Source organism: Gopherus evgoodei, chromosome 5 (assembly GCF_007399415.2).
Source record: "Gopherus evgoodei ecotype Sinaloan lineage chromosome 5, rGopEvg1_v1.p, whole genome shotgun sequence".
In the NCBI taxonomy this organism is placed as follows: Eukaryota; Metazoa; Chordata; order Testudines; family Testudinidae; genus Gopherus; species Gopherus evgoodei.
Genome location: NC_044326.1, coordinates 21280141 through 21304495, shown reverse-complemented (window position 1 = coordinate 21304495; position 24355 = coordinate 21280141). Strand labels below are relative to the sequence as shown.

Below are 24355 nucleotides of genomic sequence, written 5' to 3'. Positions count from 1 at the left end.
ACCTCGCTCTTTCCCACACCCAAACTCTCAGCCCAGAGCCCGCACCCTGCACCCAAACTCCATCCCAGAGCCCACATCCGGCTGCTGCACCCAAACCCCCTGTCCCAGCCTCATCAAAGTGAGTTAGGATGGGAGACAGTGAGTGACAGAGAGTGGGCATGGAGTGAGCTGGGGTGTGGCCTCTGGGAAGTGGACAGAGCAAGGGCTGAGTAGGGGGTGTTGGGGTCCCCCACAATTTTTAAATCAAAATGGGGGTCCTCAGTTTGCTGAAGTTTGAGAACCGCTCATCTAGACCATTCCTGGCAGGTATTTGACTAACCTGATCTTAAATATCTCCAATTATGGAGACTCCACAACCTTCTTAGGCAATTTATTCCAGTGCTTAACTATTGTGACAGTTAGGAAGTTTTTCCTAATGTCCAACCTAAACCTCCCTTGCTGCAATTTAAGCCTATTGCTTCTTGTCCTATCCTCTCAGGTTAAGAAGAACAATTCTTTTCCCTCCTCCTTGTAACAACCTTTTAGGTACTTGAAAACAGTTACTGTGTCCCCTCTCAGTCTTCTCTTTTCCAGACTAAACAAACCCAATTTTTTCCAATCTTCCCTCATAAGTCATGTTTTCTAGTCCATTAATCATTTTTGTTGCTCTTCTCTGGACTTTCTCCAATTCGTCCACATCTTTCCTGAAATGTGGTGCCCAGAACTAGACACAATACTCCAGTCGAGGCCTAATCAGCACGAAGCAGAGCAGAAGAATTACTTCTACTGTCTTGCTTATAACACTCCTGCTAATACATCCCAGAATGATGTTTGCTTTTTTTGCAGCAGTGTTACACTGTTGACTCATACTTAGCTTGTGGTCCACTATGACCCCCAGATCCGTTTCTACAGTACTCCTTCCTAGGCAGTCATTTCCCATTTTGTATGTGTGCAACTGATTGTTCTTTCCTAAGTGGAGTACTTTGTATTTGTCATTATTGAATTTCATCCTATTTACTTCAGACCATTTCTCCAGTTTGTCCAGATGATTTTGAATTTTAATCCTATCCTCCAAAGCACTTGCAATCCTTCCCAGTTTGGTACTGTCTGCAAACCTTATAAGTGTATTCTCCATCTCCATCTAGGTTGCATTTCCCTAGTTTGTTTATGAAAAGGTCATGAAAGACAGTATCAAAAGCATCACTAAAGTCGAGATTACCATGTCTACTGCTTCCCCCCACCCACAAGACTTGTTACCTTGTCAAAGAAAGCTACCAGGTTGGTTTGACACAATTTGTTCTTGACAAATCCATGCTGTTACTTATCACCTTATTATCCTCTAGATGCAGCAAAGAGTCTTGTGGCACCTTATAGACTAACAGATGTATTGGAGCATGAGCTTTCGTGGGTGACTACCCACTTCGTTGGATGCGTGTCATGCATCCGACGAAGTGGGTATTCACCCACGAAAGCTCAAGCTCCAATACATCTGTTAGTCTATAAGGTGCCACAGGACTGTTTGCTGCTTTTACAGATGCAGACTAACATGGCTACCCACCCCTCTGATACTATCTTCTAGATGTTTGCAAATTGATTGCTTAATTTTTTGCTCCATTATCATTCCAGGTACAGAAGCTAAACTGACTGGTCTGTAATTCCCCTGGCTGTCCTTATTTCCTTTTTTATAGATTGGCTCTATATTTGCCCTTTTCCAGTCTTCTGGTATCTCTCCCATCTTCAATGACTTTTCAAAGATAATCGCTAATAGCTCAGATATCTCCTCAGTCAGCTCCTTGAGTATTCTGAGATGCATTTCATCACGCCCTAATAACTTGACATCTAATTTGTCTAAGTAATTTTTAATTTGTTCTTTCCCTATTTTAGCTTCTGATCCTACCTCATTTTCACTGGCATTCAGTATGTTAGATGTCCAATCACTGCCAACCTTCTTGGTGAAAACCAAAACAAAGAAGTCATAAAGCACCTCTGCCATTTCCACATTTTCTGTTATTATTTCCATTGTCCCCCCCCCCCAACTGAGTAAGGGGCCTACCCTGTCCTTGGTCTTCCTCTTGCTTCTAATGTATTTGTAGAATGTTTTCTTTTTACCATTTAGGAAATATTGCACGAAAGACACTATTGCATTTTGTGCCGTGGCCTTTCTAATTTTGTCCCTACATACTTGTATTAATGGTTTATATTCATCCTTTGTAATATGACCTAGTTTCCATTTTTTGTAGGACTCTTGATTTTTAGATCACTGAAGATATTCTGGTTAATTAAGGGTGCCCTCTTGCCATACTTCCTATCTTTCCTACTCAGTGGGATAGTTTGCTCTTGTGCCCTTAATAATGTCTCTTTGAAAAACTGCCAACTGTCTTCAATTGTTTTTCCCTTAGACTTGCTTCCCATGGAATCTTACCTACCAACTCCCTGAGTTTACTAAAGTCTGCTTTCTTGAAATAAATTATCTTTATTTTGCTGTTCTCCCTCCTACCATTCTTTAGAATCATGACCTCTACCATTTCATGATCACTTTCACCCAAGCTGCCTTTCACTTTCAAATTCTCAAGCAGTTCCTCCCTATTTGTCAAAATCAAATCTAAAACAGCCCCTCCCCCAATAGCTTTTTCCACCTTCTGAAATAAAAAATGTCTCCAATACATTCCAATAATTTGTTGCATAATCTGTGCCTTGCTGTTTTATTTTCCCAACAGATGTCTGAGTATTTGAAGTCCCCCATCACCACCAAGTCCTGTGCTTTGGATGATTTTGTTAGTTGTTTAAAAAAAGCCTCACCCACCTGTTCTTCCTGGTTAGATGGTCTGTAGTAGACCCCTATCAGGACATCACCCTTGGTTTTTACAACTTTTATCCTTAACCAGATACTTTCAACAAGTCTGTCTCCTATTTCCATCTCAACCTCAGTCCAAGTCTATACATTTTTAATATATAAGGCAACAACTCCTCCCTTTTTCCCCTGCCTGTCCTTCCTGAACAAGCTGTACCCTTCTATACCCTTCTTCTGTATTATTTATTTTATTTTATTTTATCTGATCAATTATATTTCACTATTTTATTATGTATCTTTTTAACATTAATTGAACAGAAAGATGCACAGTAGTCCAACTAAAAATTACTGAAATTAAAGTATTCTGAAGTTAAAATAATTAGGGTTCACTTAACTCCATTCAAGTTAATGGGACACCCTCCATGGCTTATACTGGAGTTGAGATCAGGCCTTCTTAAAAGATGGTCTATGATTTTGCCACAATTGTTACATTAGAGTTAAATTAAGCATTAAGTTAAAAGTTGTCACTGACACCATAGTGCTTATGACATTGTTCCTGAAATGGGCTCAGGCTCTGCATTTAATGTCCCATTTGTGTCAGCAGTGATGGGAAAAGAGTGTCTGGATCTTTACAGCTGAGATATTGCTGCAAGACTGGCTTACGAGACCAACACTACATTAACTGACATGTGAAAAGCTAATGGAAAAGGCTCTATATAGTTCTGATTATTCACAAAAGAGCTAAACAAATCTGTCACATAAAGACTTTAAACAACAAAACTCTGTGGGATGGTTAGAAAAAGCTAAGATTTACCCCAAAATTAAAATCACCGAACTCTGTCCTTCAGTAGATGGGATTCAATATCAACTTGTTTAGAATCTTTTTTTCTCTTTAAATATTTTATGTTATTGAAGTTACAGGGCCTGACATGGCTCCCAGCACTGCCCCCCCTTTCTCCACCGTATAGAACACAAACTACTCGTCTTCACATTCAAGGTCCTGTTCCCATCCTACATATAATCTCCCAATCTGCCACTCACGCTTGGGAGGAGCTCCTCATAAATATTTGTAAAGCTATTGTCATTGTCATCCTTTAAATCCATTCTTAAAACTCCTGTGCTGTGATGCCTACCAAAAACTTGACAACACTTAGGTAACTGATATGTTGAGGCCATGGCCTATTATACTGTCCAATGTTTCCCAGTGATCATCCATCTATGTGTCTGTTTCCACCCTTTGTCTCATTTTAGATGCAGATTGGGGCAGGGAACTTTCTTTTCATTATGTATATGTACAGGCCCTACTATACTGGGATCCTGGTCCATGACTGGGCTCCTAGATGTTACCATAACACAAATAATAAAATTAAACTCACTAGGACATGGGTTGGGCCCACAGTGCAAGAGTTCTGCATATAAAATCCAGCAGCAGAACTAAAAAACAGCTTATTAAGTGTCTGATCCAAATGTTATTGAAGTAAATAGAAAGACGCTGTGACGTTGCACTCCATATGTTTGTGGAAATTTGTAATGAGTGTAAATATAATGTAACTGAAATATGCTTTATGCAAAAGGTCTCATAAGATATCGTTACAAAGCTTATAATCTACTGTATGAATGTATCATTCTTGTATCTGAAGCTAGAAATATGAAGTATTACTCTAAAGTCCTATTGTAATTATGCAAAGTGTGGGCCATTAATGGTGGTTTAGAATTTTGATGGGTCCCATTGACCAGGACAATTGGTTGTAAATGGCTCTGTTTACTTGTAAGCTTTCCAGTGTTCTTGTGAGTCAGGCCAGAAAGAATGGAGGCTTGGAGTCTCACAGGACATGTGACCATGTCACCTGGTACTGGAAGCCATCTGAAATCTGGTGCTTTTCCATTTAGAAGGTGGGGTGGGAACCCAGAGAGACAAAAGATTCCCACCTGTTGCCAAAACTATAAAAGATGGTGGAACAGAGCAAAGGGGAGCGGGGTCCCAGTCCCATCACCTGCTTTTCACCTAAGATGCCTGCTGGAACTAACAAGAACTGTACCGGGGAAAGGATTGGGCCCAGACTAGGAAGGAGTGTAGTCTGTGAAAGAAGCTTATTGGAACATCTCTGAGGATGAGGTTTACCTGTAGTCAGTTTCTTAATGTATTAGGCTTAGACTAGCATGTTTTGCTTTATTTTTCTTGGTAACTTACTTTGTTCTGTCTGTTATTTCTTGAAATCACTTAAATCCTACTTTTTATACTTAATAAAATCACTTTTGTTTATTAGTAAACTCAGAGTAAGTGACTAAAACCTGGGGGAGCAAACAGCTGTGCATCTCTCTCTATCAGTGTTATAGAGGGGGGACAATTTATGAGTTTACCCTGTACATAACTTATACAGGGTAAAGCAAATTTATTTGGGGTTTGGATCCCATTGGGAACTGGGTGTTTGGGTGCTGGAGATAGGTGACTTGCTGAACAGTTTTTGGTTAAAGCCTGCAGCTTTGGGGGCATGAATCAGACCTGGGTCTGTGTGGCAGTAGGCTAGCATGTCTGGCTCAACAAGACAGGGTTTTGGAGTCCCAAGCTGGAAGTGAAAAATGGGCTCAGAGGTAATTCCAGCACATCATTTGACAGTCCCAAGGAGGTCTCTGTAACGGAACCCATCACAGACTCCTCTACCGACTTGAATGGGTTTTGGATCAGGCACTAATATATCAGCCTTTAAATAGCGAGATAAGGTGAGTGATGTAATATTTATTCCCAACCAAGTCATAGGTGATCAAGCCTAATGGTGAAGAGAAGAGTTCAACCTACAGGTTAGAGCTGGGTCAAGCGTGGATGGAGTCCAGGAAATGAGTCAAGGATCAGTACCAGAGGGGCAGAAAGCCAAATGTCAGAGTGCGGGGAGAGGAAACAAGAGTTGTAAGCCAGAGATCAGTGCTGGAGACATAGAAGCTGAATCCAGAACTGGAGGGTCAACTGGAGTCATAAGCCACAGGGTGGGTCAAAACGGGAAGTCTGAAGTAGAGGGAAACAGGAGCTGGAGAAGAGCAGAGGGACTGAAGCAGTCTGGAGCAGGGCTAGAACAAGGGCTGGAGCAAGCAGGAGCAGGGCTGGAACAAGGGCAAGCAAAGCAGGTGCATGTTGAGCAACCAGTGAACTACAGTGAGGGGCTTGGTCTGCTCCCTGACAACATCTTTTATTGGAATAACTTCTGTTGGTGACAGAAACAAGCTTTCAAGCTACCCAGAGCTCTTCTTCAGATCTGGGAAAGGTATTCAGAGGATATTTCTACACTGCAATGCAAACCCTGGGTTCGAACTCAGGCTCAAACATAATCCCCCTTCTGTCTACACACAAATCACGCTAACCTAGGACTCAGACCCAGTGTTCTAGGAGACCACAGAGGTGGAGGATCCGAGTGTGAGTCAAGCCGGGACCCAAGGTTAAAGCCTTACTGCTTTGCAGTGTAGTTGCAGCCCCACTGGACTCATGCTATGGGAGTCTGTCAAAAGTATTCCACAACCCCATCAGCTGACTTTCTTTGTCATCTAGACAGTCATGTTTGGTGGACAGTCAAGTTTTCCTACATTGCTCCAGGAACGAAAGGGCTGGAGCAGCCACATTTTGTGTGTGTGCTAAGAAGTCTGGGATATGGGTGGTTTGACTTATGCCCTCATAATGCAGTGTAGACGCTGGTGCCCCAGGCTGGGACCCAAGGTCCAACAATTCCTAACCTGGAATTACAAATGAGTGTAAACTCTCAAGCACTAGGTAAACAAACCCAGAGTCTGCTAACTCGAGTTCAACTGACCTTGGGCTTACATTGCAGTGTAGACATCCCAGAGAGTCACAGCTAAATACAAGGTGGAACAGACTGTTAAACCAATAAGTTCACACATGTTACAAAAGACCATTCAAGGGTGAAGTGGACATTAACACCTCTACAGTCATAGGACAATGGAGGGATAGTGGGTTACAGACTGTTATAATGAGCCATAAATTCAGTGTCTTTACTGAGTTCATGATTTTTAGTGTCTAGCAATGTCCTGGGACCAAAACGGCCACAACAACACTTCAAACAGGTATTATATAGGAAAGCCCTCAGGTTAAGCAATGTATCTAGAAAGCATTAAATCAGCAGAACAATGTGCTGCTATCCAATCTGTTTTAGTTTGTCAAGTGCTATATAAAGGGCCAGGTTGTGCCAAATTGCTGAGCAGGGGCCAGCCACAATGACAGTCCCTGATAATGTCCCTTCCAGTATAAGCCACCTCAAAAAGAGCACGGAAGAAGTGAAGTCTTATCTGCTCGCCAGTCAGCAGAGTCATCTGAAGTCCATTATCATAGATGACTCCTGTGCAGCACAGGCTCATATGCACATAAGCTAACAAAAACAATGCACAAGGCAGCTCTCTCTTTGTTATGCAGTGCTAGTTTTCTGGCATCAAGATCTCTGAAGACATGTCAGGTTTCTTTTAGCTTATGAGAGAAGAGCATATGTTCGCTAGAAAGGTCAGAGATAAAGATGAAACAGACATGACTTGTCAAAATCAGGCAGCTATAACTACCTCCTCTCTTATCTGCCAACTTGTAAACTGTATTTGAAAACAGGAAGCACAAATGAAAGCCACCTAAGGTGACCTTTCAAGTGTGCTCCAACCCTGGATCCCACACATTGGCTCTTTTTCAATTTCTATGCCATAGTTAGTTAAAGATATATATGGAGGATTTCAGAGATAGTTAAGAATCCTCCTGACCATGAAATAAACTGAAATGGGCCTAAAGATCAATCTGTACTGTGTTGGCTCATTTAGATGCAGGTTTCAAGAAAGAAAATTGCTCACATTATATATATTGAATTAAGATACTCTTGAAATATTGTTTCATTGGTGCCTTTCTCATCAGCTATTTACCTGTGGATAATCACAATAATCAGAAGTGACTGCCTAGCTTGAATTACCTAGTTTAAAAGAGAGACAAGATGGGAGAGGTAATATCTTTTATTGGACCAACTTTTGTTGATGAGAGAGACAAGCTTTTTTGAGCTACACAGAGCTCTTCCTCAGGTCTGGAAAAAGTAATCAGAGCGTCACAGCTAGATATAAGATCGAACAGATAGTGTGGTATAAGTAGCTAGCACATATTCTAAGGGACAGTTCAAGTTGAATTAACATTAACATTAACATCTCTGCAGTTATATGACAAAAAGGGGGGCTAGTTGTCATAAACAGATAGCTAAGGGTTAATGTCTCTTTCACCTATAAAGGGTTAACAAACAGTGACCTGCAAACACCTGACCAGAGGACCAATCAGAAGACAAGATACTTTCAAATCTTGTGGAGGGAAGCCTTTGTTTGTGGGTTTTGAGTTTGGCTTTGTTCTCTCTGGGTCCTGGACGGGACTAGAGGTGCAACCAGGTTTCTGCCAATCTCCCTTCTACAGTCTCTTATCTGTTCAGAATTGTAAGTAGAAAAGGCGGTCATAGGCTTTTAATTTGTTTTCTTTTTCATTTGCATATGTGTACTTGCTGGAAGTAGCTTAAATTGTGTTTCTGCTGGAGAAAGTTTCTTTCTATTGTTAATAAATTGAAAGACCCTGTACTGTTTACCATCTAAACTGCAGAGATATACCTTTTACTTTTTTCTTTCTTTTTTTTTATTAAAAGCTTTGCTTTAAGACCTGTTTAATTTTCTTTTCCCCTCGTTGAGGCTCGAGTGAATTGAGTCTGTACTTAACAGGGAAGGAGAAGGGAGGGGAAGGGTGGAATCCCTTTGTTTAGATTCACAGAGCTTGAATCTGTATAATTCTCCAGGAGCCCAGGGAGGGAACACCTGGAGGGGAGGAGGGGGAAGGGAATGGTTTATTTCACTTTCTTGTGAGACTCAAGGAATCTGGGTCTTGGGGTCCCCTGGGAAGGTTTTGGGGGGACCAGAGGGTATCAGGCCCTAAAAAAAATTCCTGATTGGTTGCAGCGCTACAGATCTAAGCTGGTAATTAAGCTTAGGGGAATTCATGCTAGTACTCATATTTTGGATGCTAAGGTCCAGATTTGGGAATTATACTTGACACTAGTGGGTTACAAACTGTTGTAATAAGCCATAAATCCAGTGTCTTTTTGCTAGACACTAAAAATCATGGTCTTAAGAGTTATGAATTTAAGCTCCCAGGCTCATCTTTTGAAAGTGTTATGCAGGTTTCATTTGAGGATGAGGACAGATAGGTCAGATATAGAGTGATCACTTTGTGAAAAGTGTTCACCCACAGGTAATAGGGTGTTCTTGTCTTTTATCATTTTCCTGTGTTAGTTCATTCGAGAGCGTAGTGACTGTCTGGTTTCACCCACGTAGTTGTTATTGGGACATTTAGTCACTGAGTGAGGTACACCGCATGTTGTGATAAGCATGTGTAGCACCCATGGATCTTGAAAGGTGCGTTGTGGCAGATGTTGATCATTGGCACGGAGGAGGTATTTCTGCAGGTTTTGCATCTGTTGTTCTGACAGGATCTGGTGCCACTTTGAGTTGGTGTGTCCTGGTCTATGGGGAGCTTGCTTCGATGATGAGTTTAGAAAGGTTGGGTGGGGGGGTTGTTTCAGGAATGATTTATTGCAAGATGAGGTCCTCATCGAATATGGGTTGTAGTTGTGTGATTATTCCCAGTATGGGTGGTAGACGATAACAAGGGGTGTGCAGCCAGAGGGAGTTTTATTTATGTATTGAAGCAGGTTCTCTCAAGGTATTTTGGTGGCCCAATCCATGATGCAATCTACTTTTCTTGTGGAGTGTTGTTGTTTGGTGAAGGTGGTTTTAAGTGTGTTAAGGTGTATATCCCAGACTTTCTCTTGGGAGCTTATTCTGTGATATCAGAGCCCCTGGCTGTAGATAACAGATTTATTGGTATCTTTGGGATGGTTACTTGATCTATGAAGGTAGGTGTGGTGATTCATGGGTTTCTCATACAGTCATTCATAGGGTTCCATTATTTAAGCTGATTGTGGTATCCAAGAATTTGATGCTGGCGCAGGAACATTCCAGAGAGAGTTTAATGGACAGGGAGTGTGTGTTAAAATTGTGGTGGAAATCTGTAAGGGAGTTTAAGTTGTCTGTCCAGAGGATGAAAATATCATCAAGGTATCTCAGTTATATCATTGGTTTCATGGTGCATTTCTCTCTGGAACACTCCCACACTAGCCTCAACTTTCTGAACATCACAATCAGCTTCAACAATGGATAGCTTGTCTCTCTCACCAAGAGAAGTTAGTCCAATTAAATATATTACCTTGCCCACTTTGTCTAATATCCTGGGACCAACACAGTTACAACAACACTAGTTTAAATGAGTCCACATGAGACTGTCCTATGGTGCCTACACTACACTAGCACTTTACACCCACAATAGATATGCAGTCAAAGAAACTGCCCACTGCTAAAGGATCCCCCCCAGCCTAAGGGGAGGATCCACAGGACCTCAAAAACCTAACTGAGTTTGGGGGACAACTAATAGTAGAACAGGGGCAGGAGTGCGGTCAAAGGATCAAAAGGATAGAGGGGTCTGTACCTATTGGGTTTCTGGGAACTGGGTGGGTGGAAGCCCACCCACTGCTAAAGGATCCCCTCCAGCCTAAGGGGAGGATCCACAGGACCTCAAAAACCCAACTGAGTTTGGGGGACAACTAATAGAAGAACAGGGACAGGAGTGCAGTTAAAAGGATAGAGGGGTCTGTAGCGGGGTGGTTACCCGCTTCTGCCCTGAGGGGTTTAAAAGCACCTCTAAAGAAGAGGGCTGCAGCTCTAAAAGCTGGGCTGATTGGGGAAGCAGCCTCAGCTGGGCCACTCCCCAATCAGACCACAGCTGGCCTGTATAAAAAGGCTGTGAGCCAGGAGGCCAAACAGTCTCCCTCTGCCTGTAGAGGGAGCTGGGCCTGGCTGCGGGGAGCTGGAGACAGCGTACCTGAGTGGAGCAGGGCTGGGGAAAGGCAGAGGAGCTGGGAAGCTCCAGCCTGGAAAGCCCCAGGCTGTGGCCTAGCATAAGGCCAATGGGTACAGGGGGTTGCAGAGGGCAGCCCAGGGGTAGGCCAAGGCAGCAGGTCCAAACCCAACCTTGCCAGTGATGAGTAGGCTGATACTGCAGTCTGCCCCAGGGCGTGGGGCTAGACAATGACTGGCAGTAGCCTTATACTGAGGTAAGGTGGGACTAGTGGGTGGGGGTTTCCCGGGGAGGGAAGACCCTGAGAGAAAGGGGTTACCACTTGGGGTCAGCGGCCCAGCTAACAGGTCACTGGGGTCCTGGGAGGAACATGGGGCCAGAGGGCAAGCGGATCACCGAGAGGCCTGCAGAGGGCATTCCGGAGCTAATCCCTGGAAGTCACCAGCAGGAGGCTGGTGTCTACAGGTCATATTCTCCACTTATACCGCACAAGGAATTGCCAATGATCTGAACTGGAATTCTCATATATGAATCAAGGAAAGAATATGTATGACCCATGATGAATAATTCTTCTGCATTCTTTTTGTGCGATGACGCATAATTCTTCTGCATTACTTTTGTGCATTCTTTGTGCCTTAAGACATTGGCATTGCTCCATCTCTTTCTGTATACAGGGTCTGAGCCAATGTTCACTGACATCAGTGGGAGTCTCTCTTTTGATTTCAATGAGTGTTGGATTGGTCCCATAAAGATTTATGGTAAAAACAAGACTACTGATCAGATACCTACTCATTTTAATTTAAAATAAATAAACTGAATATTTCTTTGCAAAGCTGACTTACCATTTCTTTTGAGAAAATAGATTTGATATACATGTGTGGTACATTCTTCCACCATACCGAAAGGGAAATGTGCATAGCTGTTCATCCTCTGTAAACACTGAAATACAAGAGTAAAACGTTCCAAGCAGTCACACACTGACATGCACCTCGTTGCTTACACAAAAGTAATGCTAATTTAAAGGAAAGGAATCTTCAGGTATCTTAATAGGATGGTGCATCCTGTTTCTTGTGAACTCTGGTATAGTAAGAGGAAAAGGAGACCTGCAGGCACTACAGCTAAAGCAACATAATGTAAGTAGTCAGTGGCAGAATATAAATTTCAGATAATTTCAGCTCACGAATATAGGGCAATTCCTGGTACAGCCAGACATCATAATTAATAATAATAATAATACATTCATATTATTAATGCGATATCTGAAATACAGTAACTCCTCACTTAAAAGTCATCCCGGTTAACATTAATCTCATTGTTACGTTACTGATCAATTAGGGAACATGCTCATTTAAAGTTATGCAATGCTCCCTTATAATGTTGTTTGGCAGCCACTTGCTTTGCCCACTGCTTGCAGGAAGAGCAGCCCAGTGCAGCTAGCTGGTGGGGGCTATAACCAGGGTGGACCGGCAGCCTCCCTATCAGCTCCCCGCTCCCTTAAGTTCCCTGTGCTGCAGCCGCCCAGCAGGCTATCAATTGCCAGGCAGTTCAGCTGTCCCTCCCCCCACTGCCATGTGCTGCCCCTACCCTCTGCCTTGGAGCTGCTCCCAGAGACTCCTGCTTGCTGTGCAGGGGGGGAAAAGGGGAGCTAATGTCAGGGTGTCGCCCTCCCCACTGCTACTGCACCCCGCTTACCCCTTCTCCATATAGAGCAGGGAGGGAACACGGACGGAGAGAGACAGAGAGCTTGTGGCAGCAGCTGCTGTCTCAACTTCCTGATCCACTTAAAAAAACAATGCACTTAAGAGTGGGTCAGCTTACGTAAAGGGGCAGTGTGCATCTCTCTCTCTCCCCCACACAAGGTGTGTGTTTGTCTCTGTCTGCTCTGCTGTCTCCCCTCCCTCATGTTCGTGCTGCCCTGTGTGAGAGGCTACATTAACAGCAATGTGTTAACCCTTGAGGGCTCAGCCGAGTGTTAGTTCATCATTTAGCAGCAAGGCCTTCCCTGGGAAATATCCCTCCCTCTTCCACCCTCTAACTTCAACACTCAACCAAGCGTCACAATCATCATAGCTGTGAATAGTATTAAATTCTTTGTTTAACACATATACTGTGTGTATATCTATATAATATATACTTTTTTGTCGGGTGAAAAAAATTTCCCTGGAACCTAACCCCCACATTTACATTAATTCTTATGGGGAAATTGGATTCGCTTAACATCATTTTGCTTAAAGTCGCATTTTTCAGCAACATAACTACAACATTAAGCAAGGAGTTATTGTAGTACTCATTGGGCCTCTATACCGCATTATAACATCCATTTAAAGTAAAGTGTCAGCCTGTAAAACAATCAAATAGACAAAAATGGCCAAAGGGATAGGAGGGTTTTAAAGGGTGGAAGAAGATGCTTAATATGGGGACAAGTAAAGAAAAATGGACTGAGATAGATATCTAGAAGCAATGAGTCTACACCCACCACCTCAGTAGTACAGTTGCCTAAGAGGGATGATAGGATCCCTATAAGGCAGGTAAGGCCTAGATAAGGCCCTCCTACTTTTTACCGGCCATAAGGGCAAGTGATGGGGGAGAGGGATAGAGAAGAGTGAGCAAGGGGAGAGGTCTTGGGGGAAAAGAGGCAGCACGGGGCTGGGGCCTTAAGGGGAAGTGGTGGTGCGAGAGGTCAGGAAGAAGGGACAGCATGGGGGCAAAGCCTTGGAGGAGGGGATGGTGTGAGGGTGGGGCCATAGTTCAGAGAGCTTCCACCAACTTCTGGGCAAGATCCACAAAGGGATTAGGACACCTCGCTGTCACTTGAGGTGCTAAAATTCAAAATTTAGATATGCAAACGCTCCCCCTCAATTGCCACCTAACGCTGTAGGTGCCTAAAGTCCTAGAGGCCTGAATTTCCACAGGTAAAGTCCCTTAGGTGCTTACAAATCTGTCACTGGGCAGGTGCACAGCCACTTCAGTCTAAATGCCTGCATGTTCTGCCTATCTTACCTGTGGGGCCTGATCTGGTAGGTGTTCTCAGGAGCTGCCTACCAGATTGGGTCTGGCACATAACACCCCAGAGGAAGAGGTAGCACTGTTGCCCCAGCACCTTTATATCTTTTAGCCAGTGGCTAGAGCACTCAGTCATGATGTGGGAGACCCAGGACAATTCTCTGCTATGCCTGATGTGAAGAAGGGATTTGAACTAGGCTTTTCCCCACCCAGGAGGGTGCCCTAGCCACTGCACTATAGGATATTCTGAGGCAAGTGTCTCTCAGTACTTCCTGTTAGAGCTGCTCCACTGTGTATAAATAATTAAATATGGACTGGGGCCCATCTTTCTGTTCCTCTGCCACTGTCTTTAAGAATTCACATTGAAACAAAAAACAGGCTTCTTATAGGGTTGCATAGCATAGATATGGGTAAACAGTTTATATTATTACTGATGCCTATTAGAATTGATTTGGTACCTCTGTGGTGAAAGATTTCATGTACTGGGCCTCTTCTTTGCATAGACCCACGGTTCTACAAATAAAAATAATGCAGATTGAAAATCCATTACATGAAACATTCTGTAAGGACGAAACATACATTCAGAGGAGTCCCAAAACATTTGTTATGTAGCACTTCTACAAGAATCCTATGATTTGTGTGTAGTTTTGGCTAGGGAGCAGTTTTGTGAAACGGAATAAATAAACATTAGCTGATGAAAGGTCATGGCTTATCCAGGAAAAGCCAAACATGGTACAAGAGTGCAGAAGATAAGCTTCATTATATCTCTCTGTTATCTAGGGACATATGTTCCTATTTCTTTTGGTGGGAAGCACGTCTTTCAAAGCTAGTTCACAACTATGAATAATGCCCCAACCTTTTGACCTTTCACATCATTTAGCAGTGTTAGCATGGGCTGACTTATAAGCAATCTCTATCTGGGCTCACTGATCAGGAAATGAACACCGATAAAGCTAAATATGTTAATTCTAATCAGCCACAAGAAATAAGAAATTATAGTAGGACATACAAAGTGCCACCACCACCAAAGGCACTCAGGACAACAAACAACAATAAGGCCATGATTAAAATACAGTATCCATATAATATAAATTCAATATCAGAAAAACAGTCAAGGGAACTGGCACATAAGGAAGGGGGAGAAATAGAAGGAAGTTAATAAAGAAGGAGCCAAGCATGATTCTTCTAAAAAAATAGCTTGAGATGTTTATTACCACAGGGAAAAGCTTAGATGGATGCAAGGAAGAAACAAGTTCCACACTCTGGAGCCTACAACAGCTCCATCACCTCCCAATCTAAGGCCTGACCCAACACCCAGTGGCCCAATCAGGATTGAGACCCTTTGTGCTAGAAACTGTAGAAACACATAGAAAGAGACATTCCCTGGCCTGGAATGCTTACAGTCCAAGAGAAGATGCAACTAGAATATGTAATACACTGTTGAAAGGTGTGGGGGAGGACACCAGCGACAGAGGTGAGAACAGGTGGTTACCTAGGCTAGATATGTGCAGTTAGATGGCTGAGCCAAATCTTTAAAAATATATAAACATAAATATTAGCATTATCATTAATCCCTAATGGCCCTGCCCCTAACCACTACTGGTTTGAGCCCGGATCCAGAGCACTTATGTATGTGCTGCTTAATTTTAAGCATAGAAGCACTGAAAGTTCAGCACATGCATAAATGCTTTGCTCTATCAGGACCCGCACCAGGAGAAAGCTTAGCAGCCTGAGCACCAAGTGTGAAATACCCACATTCCAGTAGATGCATATGTTCAGATCCCAACAGGGCAATCTAGAGGTAAAGATCCATGAAGTTTGATGCTCGGGGTGGGTCTTATAGATGAAACCTTATAACATGCGCTCCTGTCTGCTCGGCAAGCGCATTACAGATCCCTGGCATTTGTGTGCTCCTCCCTTGATAATTGGGCAGTGTATTACATGCTGGAGTTGCTGTTGTCCACCCTACTGGTAGGATGAAAGGACTCCTATATGCATAGCCATTGTAGTATTATTAGCATGACATGATACCTGATTTTCCACAAAGTTATCAGATAAATTATCCATAAAGAAAGATTTTGTCAGCTAACTTGCTTTGTGTAATTCAGCCTGCCGTCCGGCTCTATCCATTCAACCCAAGTATAAGTATCTGGCGCCTGTCGTTTCACATCCAGCCTTTGGTGCACTGACCAGCCTTTCCAAATCACAAGAAAATCACACTTACCGTCCTTGTACAGTTACTGCTAAAAGTCAAAGCCAGGATGACAGCAATGAAAGGACTGCAGGCTTTCATCTTCATTTTCCTTTCCAAAAAGCTCTGCATACAGCCATAGGGCTGGGCTGTTCTGCTGCCCAGGGGTCTGAAGCTGGAGGATAAATCAGCTACAGGCTTTCGCAAGAGATTTGGATATACCAAAATCTCCCAGTGGTTCACTTGACTTTAGAGTATTGTAACTCGTTAAGTAATCAGAGCTCTTATCAGTGTTAATCATTAACTTCTTTGTGGGCTGATGTGAATGCAGTTTTTGGAGCTATTTTATTAAAACCACAGGGACTGAGTAGATTTCAAAGGGCCCTGTGTAGAGATAAGTGCCCTCCACTTGCCCTAAACTCAGTGGGTATGAAATGTACTCAGCACATCCACAGGATCCAGCTTGATGTTACTTGTACTCAGAAAGCTATTTGCAATGGGAGCACTTCTCTCTTTTCCTTTGATATGTAATTATAAACACGACACAGTAATTATGAAGAGCTCCAAACAAGCCACTCAGGAAACCATGTTATGCGGCAAAACATGGAACAGATCAATGCCAATATCAGACAAACACAAGAATTATTCATTAACAGATGGTTACCTGCCCAGTAGTTACTTATAAGAATGCTGGAGCAGTGAGCTAGGAAAAAATAAAAGAGAAAGAAAATGCACAGTACTCTGATGAAACAGAAACAATAAACCCATTCTACAGGAAGGGATGGTCTACACTTAAAGTTTTATCGGCATAGCTACGTCAGTTAAGGATTTAATTTTTACCAACATACCTCCTGCCAATGAAGCTCTGTCCAAGTGAAAAAACTTTTGTCATTCAGGGGGCTGGTTTTTTACACCCCTGAGCAACAAAAGTTCTAACAATGAAAGTGCCAGTGTAGACAGAGCCCTAGCGTGAACACACTTATATCAGTACAATTATGCTTATAAGTGGGGGAATTGTTATAAACTATACCAGTGAAAGTCTTTTCAAACTGCTATAACGGTGTCCACACTAGTGGATTTTCCCAGTATAGTTATACTGGTATAATTATACAGGCAAAACCTTCCTAGTGTAGGCAACGTCTTAAAAGTGAACAACAAAGGCTGGGTGAATTTTGAATTCACTCCAGATTCAGCAATAAATAATAATTATACTTGGCACTTACATAGCATCTGTTATCTTAGGGGATCTGAAATTAATTAATCCCCACAGAATCTGTGATGTAGGTTGTCAAATATAATTCCCAATTCTGGACTATAGCGTCCAAAATATGGGTACTAGCATGAATTCCCCTAAGCTTAATTACCAGCTTAGATCTGATAGGCTGCCACCAATCAGGACTTAGAGTAGAGCTCCTGATAGACTGTGATCTCCCCCCAAAACCTTCCCTGGGGGTCCCAAGACCCAAATTCCTTGAGTCTCACAACAAAGGGAAATAAACCATTCCCTCCCCCCTCCCTTCTTCCTCCCAGCTCCTTCCCATCCTGGGAACACCGAGAGGAGTGTTACCTTCCCCCTCACCCAGAGGCCATACAGATTCAAGCTGCGTGAATCTAACACAAAGAGAAAAGTTATCCTTCCCTTCTCCCCACCAATTCCCTTGAACCTTAACTAGGAGGAAAAAAATCAAACAGGTCTTAAAAGCAAAACTTTTAATAAAAAAAGAAAGAAAAAGCAAAAAGGTTTATCTCTGCACTTTAGATGGTAAAAAGTTACAGGGTCTTTCAACTTATAAACAATAGAAACAAACTTTCTCCAGCAGAAACACAATTTAAGCTACTTCCAGCAAGTACACATATGTAAATTAAAAAAAACAAATTAAAAAAGACTATGACTGCCTTTTCTTACTTACAATTCTGAATAGATAAGAGACTGTAGCAGGGAGATTGGTGGAAACCTGGTTGCACCTCTAGTCCTGTCCAGGACCCAGAGAGAACAAAGCCAAACCCAAAACCCACAAACAAAGGCTTCCCTCCACGAGATTTGAAAGTATATTGTCTCCTGATTGGTCCTCTGGTCAGGTGTTTGCAGGTCACTGTTTGTTAACCCTTTATAGGTGAAAGAGACATTAACCCTTAGCTATCTGTTTATGACATGCCCCCCAAATCGCAGACAGTGGGGAAGCTCACTGGCGGTGGTTTCTTCCTATAACTTTATAATAAACAGGTTAATACAACACATGTACCTTTACATATACTACTAAGTATGTAAACTACAAGACTTTCTACATTTTAAGGACAAATTTCAACCAGTGGATTTTGGGAAACTTTCACGAGAGAGTGCATCAGCTACTTTGTTAGAAGCTCCTGAAATGTGCTGAATTTCAAAATCAAAATCTTGGAGAGCTAAACTCCATCAAAGCAGCTTTTTGTTGTTTCCCTTGGCAGTATGAAGCCACTTTAGCGCAGCATGGTCGGTTTGTAGCTGGAACCGCCGTCCCCAAACGTATGAGCGTAGCTTTTCCAGGGCATACACAATGGCGTAGCATTCCTTTTCACTGACTGACCAGTGGCTTTCCCTCTCAGACAGTTTCTTGCTGAGAAACACGACAGGATGGAAGTTGTGATTTGGTCCTTTCTGCATGAGAACTGCTCCTATACCACGCTCAGATGCATCTGTGGTTACTAGGAATGGCTTGTCAAAGTCCGGGGCCCTTAGCACATGGTCAGACATTAGCATCGCCTTAAGTTGGATAAAGGCCTTTTGAAACTCATCAGTCCACTTAACTGCATTCGGCTGGGTTTTTTTGGTCAGGTCGGTCAGTGGGGCAGCGATCTGGCTGTAGTGTGGTACAAATCGCCTGTAATACCCGGCCAAGCCTAAGAAGGATTGGACCTGTTTCTTTGACTTTGGGACAGGCCACTTTTGGATAGCATCCACCTTGGCCTGTAGGGGGTTTATGGTTCCTCAACCCACCTGGTGTCCCAGGTAAGTCACTCTGTTTTGGCCTATTTGACACTTTTTGACCTTAACAGTTAGTCCAGCCTGCCTGATGTGCTCAAAGATCTTTTCCAGGTGTTCTAGTTGTTCGGACCAGGAGTCAGAAAAAATGGCCACATCATCGAGGTAGGCAACTGCATATTCACCCAGTCCTGCTAGTAGACCATCTGCCAGCCTCTGGAAGCTGGCGGGTGCATTTCGCAGCCCGAAAGGAAGCACATTAAATTCATACACCCCTGCATGGGTGATGAATGCTGACCTCTCTTTGGCAGGGTCATCTAGCGGTACTTTGCCAGTACCCCTTGGTTAAGTCTATTGTAGAGATGAACTGGGCACGTCCCAACTTTTCCAATAGCTCATTGGTGCGTGGCATTGGATAGTTGTCTGGACGAGTTACCGCATTTAGCTTACGGTAGTCCACCCAAAAACGTATTTCCCCATCTGGTTTGGGTACCAGAACCACTGGAGATGCCCATGCACTGGTAGATGAGCAGATTATACCCATCTATAGCATGTTCTGGATCTCCCGTTATATAGCAGCTTGGGCATGAGGAGACACCCAGTAGGGTGGGGTTCTAATTTGGTGAGCATTACCTGTGTCAATGGAGTGGTATGCCCGTTCAGTCCATCCTGGGGTGGCTGAGAACAATGGGGTGAAGCTAGTGCACAGCTCCTTGGTTTGTTGCTGCTGCAGACGTTCCAGGGTGGTTGAGAGGTTCACTCGCTGAAATGGGACCTCAATTATGGGGAGTGGCTGGAGAGGGGCCTTGACCTGGTCTTGGGGTTTTCCCACTCTTTGGCACAACTCACAAGACCGGACAAACTTGGCAACGTCCTTGCCCATCCCCTCCCAGTGGAAGGACTTCCCCAACCGGTCTTTGGTTCTGTTCACCCCAGCATGGCCACTGGGATGATCATGGGCTAAGCTTAAGAGCTTTTCCCGGTACTTAGTTGGAACCACCAACTGTTTTTGTGGATGCCAGTCTTCCTGATGTCCACCAGAAAGAGTTTTCTTGTATAAAAGTCCTTGTTCTACAACAAACCGGGATCAATTAGAAGAGCTGAGAGGCGGTGGGGTGCTCCGTGCCGCCACCCAAGCTTTCTGAAGGCTGTCATCTGCTTCCTGCTCAGTCTGGAACTGTTCCCTTGAAGATGGAGACACCAGTTGTTCTTTAGATTGTGGACTTGGGCTTGGTCCCTCTGGAAGCAATGTAGGTGATGGGGTTGTTTCCGTTGCTGGTGAACTGCTATCTGCTGGTGCACTAGGTGGTATTTCAGGCTCTGGCTGAGCCTCTTGGGTGTGGTTGTCTGCTGCTTCTGCCAGTTCAGGCTCGCTGGCGCCCTCTGGCATTGGGGTTGAAGATGGATTTGCAAGCACTGGTAGTCAGTGCTGGCACCGGTTCTGGTGCTGGCTGTTTTTCCAGTTCCTGGTCTGGGACTGGAGTCACTGTGGCTGTTTCAGTTGTTGGCATGGGATCCGGGTCCACTACCCCTGCCTGGGTCTCTGGTAACACAGACAGGGCCTCAGTGGACAGCTCAGGAACAGGAATGGGTCTGGAAGCTTGCCTTGTTTGGCTACATGTAACCATTCCCACTCTCTTGGCCCGCTTCACCTGGTTGGCCAAATCTTCCCCCAGTAGCATGGGGATGGAATAATTGTCATAGACTGCAAAAGTCCACATTCCTGACCAGCCTTTGTACTGGACAGGCAGTTCAGCTGTAGGCAAGTCTACAGCTTGTGACATGAAGGGGTAAATTGTCACTTGGGCCTTTGGGTTGACGAATTTGGGGTCTACGAAGGATTGGTGGATAGCTGACACTTGTGCCCCCGTGTCTCTCCACGCATAACACTAAGAAAGGGAAGGATGGTCTTGTGGTTAAGGCACTAGATGGGACTCAGGGTATGTCTACATCTACAATTTTGCAGCGCTGGTTGTTACAGCTGTATTAGTACAGCTGTATAGGGCCAGCGCTGCAGAGTGGCCACACTTACAGCAACCAGCGCTGCAAGTGGTGTTAGATGTGGCCACACTGCAGCGCTGTTTGACGGCTTCAAGGGGGGTTCGGGGAACGCGAGAGCAAACCGCGGGGAAGCAGGTCTCCTTCCCCGGGTTGCTCCAGTGTTCCCCGAACCCCCCTGCAAGCAGATCTCCTTCCCCGCGGTTTGCTCTCGCGTTCCCCGAACCCCCGTGCAAGCAGGTCTCCTTCCTCGCGGTTTGCTCTCGCGTTCCCCGAACCCCCATGCAAGCAGGTCTCCTTCCCCGCGGTTTGCTCTCGCGTTCCCCGAACCCCCCTGCAAACTGCGGGGAAGGAGACCCGCTTGGGGGGGGATTCGGAGAACACCGGAGCAAACCGCGGGGAAGGAGACCTGCTTGATTACCAGAGAGGTATCCTCAGGTATGCTGGGATACCTGCTTATTCCACGGAGGTCAAGAAAAGCGCTGGTAAGTGTCTACACTTGATTACCAGCACTGGATCACCAGCGCTGGATCCTCTACACCCGAGACAAAACGGGAGTACGGCCAGCGCTGCAAACAGGGAGTTGCAGCGCTGGTGATGCCCTGCAGATGTGTACACCTCCTAAGTTGCAGCGCTGTAACCCCCTCACCAGCGCTGCAACTTTGTGATGTAGAGAAGCCCAAAGAGAAAAGTTATCCTTCCCTTCTCCCCACTAATTCCCTTGAACCTTAACTAGGAGAAAAAAAATCAAACAGGTCTTAAAAGCAAAACTTTTAATAAAAAAAGAAAGAAAAAGTAAAAAGGTTTATCTCTGCACTTTAGATGGTAAAAAGATACAGGGCCTTTCAACTTATAAACAATAGAAAGAAACTTTCTCCAGCAGAAACACAATTTAAGCTACTTCCAGCAAGTACACATATGTAAATAAAAAAAAACAAATTAAAAGACTATGACCGCCTTTTCTTACTTACAATTCTGAATAGATAAGAGACTGTAGCAGGGAGAATGGTGGAAACCTGGTTGCACCTCTAGTCCTGTCCAGGACCCAGAGAGAACAAAGCCAAACCCAAAACCCACAAACAAAGGCTTCCCTCCACTTTTGTCTCCTGACTGGTCCTCTGGTCAGGTGTTTGCAGGTCACTGTTTGTTAACCCTTTATAGGTGAAAGAGACATTAACCCTTAGCTATCTGTTTATGACATAAATATGTATAATTATCCCCCATTTTACAGATGGGAAGTATGAGATACAGAGACATTAAATGATTCACCAAGGTCACAGAGGAATTCTGTGGCAGAGCAGGGATAGAACACACATCTTCCAGCTATCAGTCTCATGCCTTACCTCTAACACTATCCATTCTCTAGTTAACTGGGCTCCAGAATGGCAGGTCCCATACTATGGTTTGTGGACCACCATACGACCTTTCCATGTGGTCAAGAAAGAGCCAGGCAGCTAACTGATATTGCTAATTCAGTCACTTGGTTTGCTGTTCCAGCAAGTACACCTGAAAGCTGGGAGGGAAGTCACTACTAGGGGTCATAATTCAGCAAAGAAATCAGCCTCCTCCACCCCTTGCTGGACCCAGGACCAGCTACTTTTAGGGCCAGGACTGCAGTATTTCAGGAAAGACCAAGGCAGGATCTAGGATAATTTATTTATTTACCTAAAACAAGAAATGACACAAAGTACTGATGATGATGCCATAATCTAGTCTGTCTGTGTTCTCTGACCCAGTCTCTGCTACTGGCTCCTTCCCTTAAGAGTGGGAACTGACAAGCAGAGAGACACAGTAAGTTTCCTGCTGGTTAAATGGCAACTTTAAACTTTCTGCTGAAATGCAATGCTTTATAATACAAGGAAAAAGAAGAAACCGCTACTGCTGTCACCACCGGGAATTGTCACATCTGGGAGCCAAAGCTGCTGACAGCATAGAGAAAAGACAGTTACTTTTTCCATAACTGGCGATCTTCAAGATGTGTTGCTCATGTCTATTCCACAATAGATGTGTCTGCTCACCACGTGCACTGGTGCCAGAAGTTTTTCCCCTAGCAATACCCGTAGGGGGGGAGCGCCCCCCTGCATCTCCTGGAGTGGCACCTGCCTGGTGCAGTATAAGGGGTGTTGCATGCTCCCCCCACCCTCAGTTCCTTCATACCAGACAACTCTGACAGAGGGGTAGGAGGGTGGGATGTGGAATGGACATGAGCAACACATCTCAAAGAACACCAGTTATGGAAAAGGTAACTGTCTTTTCTTCTTTGAGTGATTGCTCATGTGTACTCCATAACAAGTGATTCCAAGCTATACCTGAAGGAGGTGGGTAGGAGTTCACAAATTCTCGGGATGGAAAACAGCCCTGCTAAACCCGGCGTCCTCCCTGGTTTGGGAGACTATCGCATAATACAAGGTGAACATGTGAACCAAAGACCATGTGGCAACCCTACAAATGTCCTGAATGGGGACATGGGCTAAAAAGGTGGCCGACGAGGCCTGTGCCCTCATCAAGTGTGCCCTCACAATTGAGGGCAGGGGGATCCCCACCAGGTCATAACAGGTACGGATGCATGAGGTGATCGAGTTGGAGAACCACTGAGTGGAGATTGGCCGACCCCTCATGCGTTTGGCCAAGGCAATGAACAGCTGTGAGGACTTCCTGACTGGCTTTGTATGCTCCAGGTAAAAGACCAGAGCATGTTTCACATCCAGCGTGTGGACGCGGCGCTTGTCACTGGACACATGGGACTTGAGCCAGAGGACCGGCAGGAAAATGTCCTCACCCATGTGGTAGGCAGAGACCACCTTCAGGAAGAATGAAGCTGGACCCTATCCTTATGGAATACCATGAAGGTGGAGCTGGACCCTATCTTTATGGGATACCATGAACGGGGGCTCGGAGGTCAGGGCCCTGAGTTACAAGACCTGTCTAGCCAATGTGATCACCACCAGGAAGGCCACCTTCCACGAGAGGTGCGACCAGGAACATGTAGCTAGCAGCTCAAATGGGGAGCCCATCAGCTGTGCCTGCACCAAGTTCAGGTCCCACTGTGGGACTGTGGGCCTAACGTACAGGAAGAGATGATCCAATCCCTTAAGGAATTGGCCACTCATAGCATGGGAGAACACCTTGGTGGGAGGCCGATATGACTGGCAAATGCATCTTGATTGACGAGGACACCAGGCCCTGGGCTCTGAGGTGAAGGAGGTAGTCCAAAATGAGCTGGATTGGGGCATCCATGGGGGGAAACCCTCTGGTCATCCACCTATCAGGAAAACCAAGACCACTTTGCCACATAGGCGTGGTGTGTGAAGGGTAGCCTGCTTTCCAAGAGGACACGCTGAACCCCTTCTGAGAACGTCCTTTCCTCCCAGCCTAGCCATTGAGCAGCCATGCCATGAGGTGGAGTGCCGATAGGTGGGCGTGGAGGAGACAGCCCTCGTCCTGGGAGAGCAGGTCCAGGCAGGACATCAACGGCCATGGCGGGGCAACCGCCAGGCTCGTGAGGGTCCCGTACCAATGCTG

General features: G+C 44.6%; 1 protein-coding gene across 1 annotated transcript in view; it reads right to left on the bottom strand.

The window, feature by feature from the left end:
* The window catches only part of HGFAC (HGF activator), a 72710-nt gene extending 56683 nt beyond the window's left edge, over positions 1–16027 (bottom strand). Inside the window, exons 1-3 of the mRNA XM_030563861.1 lie at positions 15910–16027; positions 14144–14198; positions 11525–11621 (exon numbers count right to left, since the gene is read on the bottom strand). Of these exons, the coding sequence (XP_030419721.1) occupies positions 11525–11621; positions 14144–14198; positions 15910–16008 (251 nt within the window). The 5' untranslated portion in view covers positions 16009–16027. The remainder of the gene's footprint in view (positions 1–11524; positions 11622–14143; positions 14199–15909) is intronic.
* Between the last annotated feature and the right edge of the window lie 8328 nt (positions 16028–24355).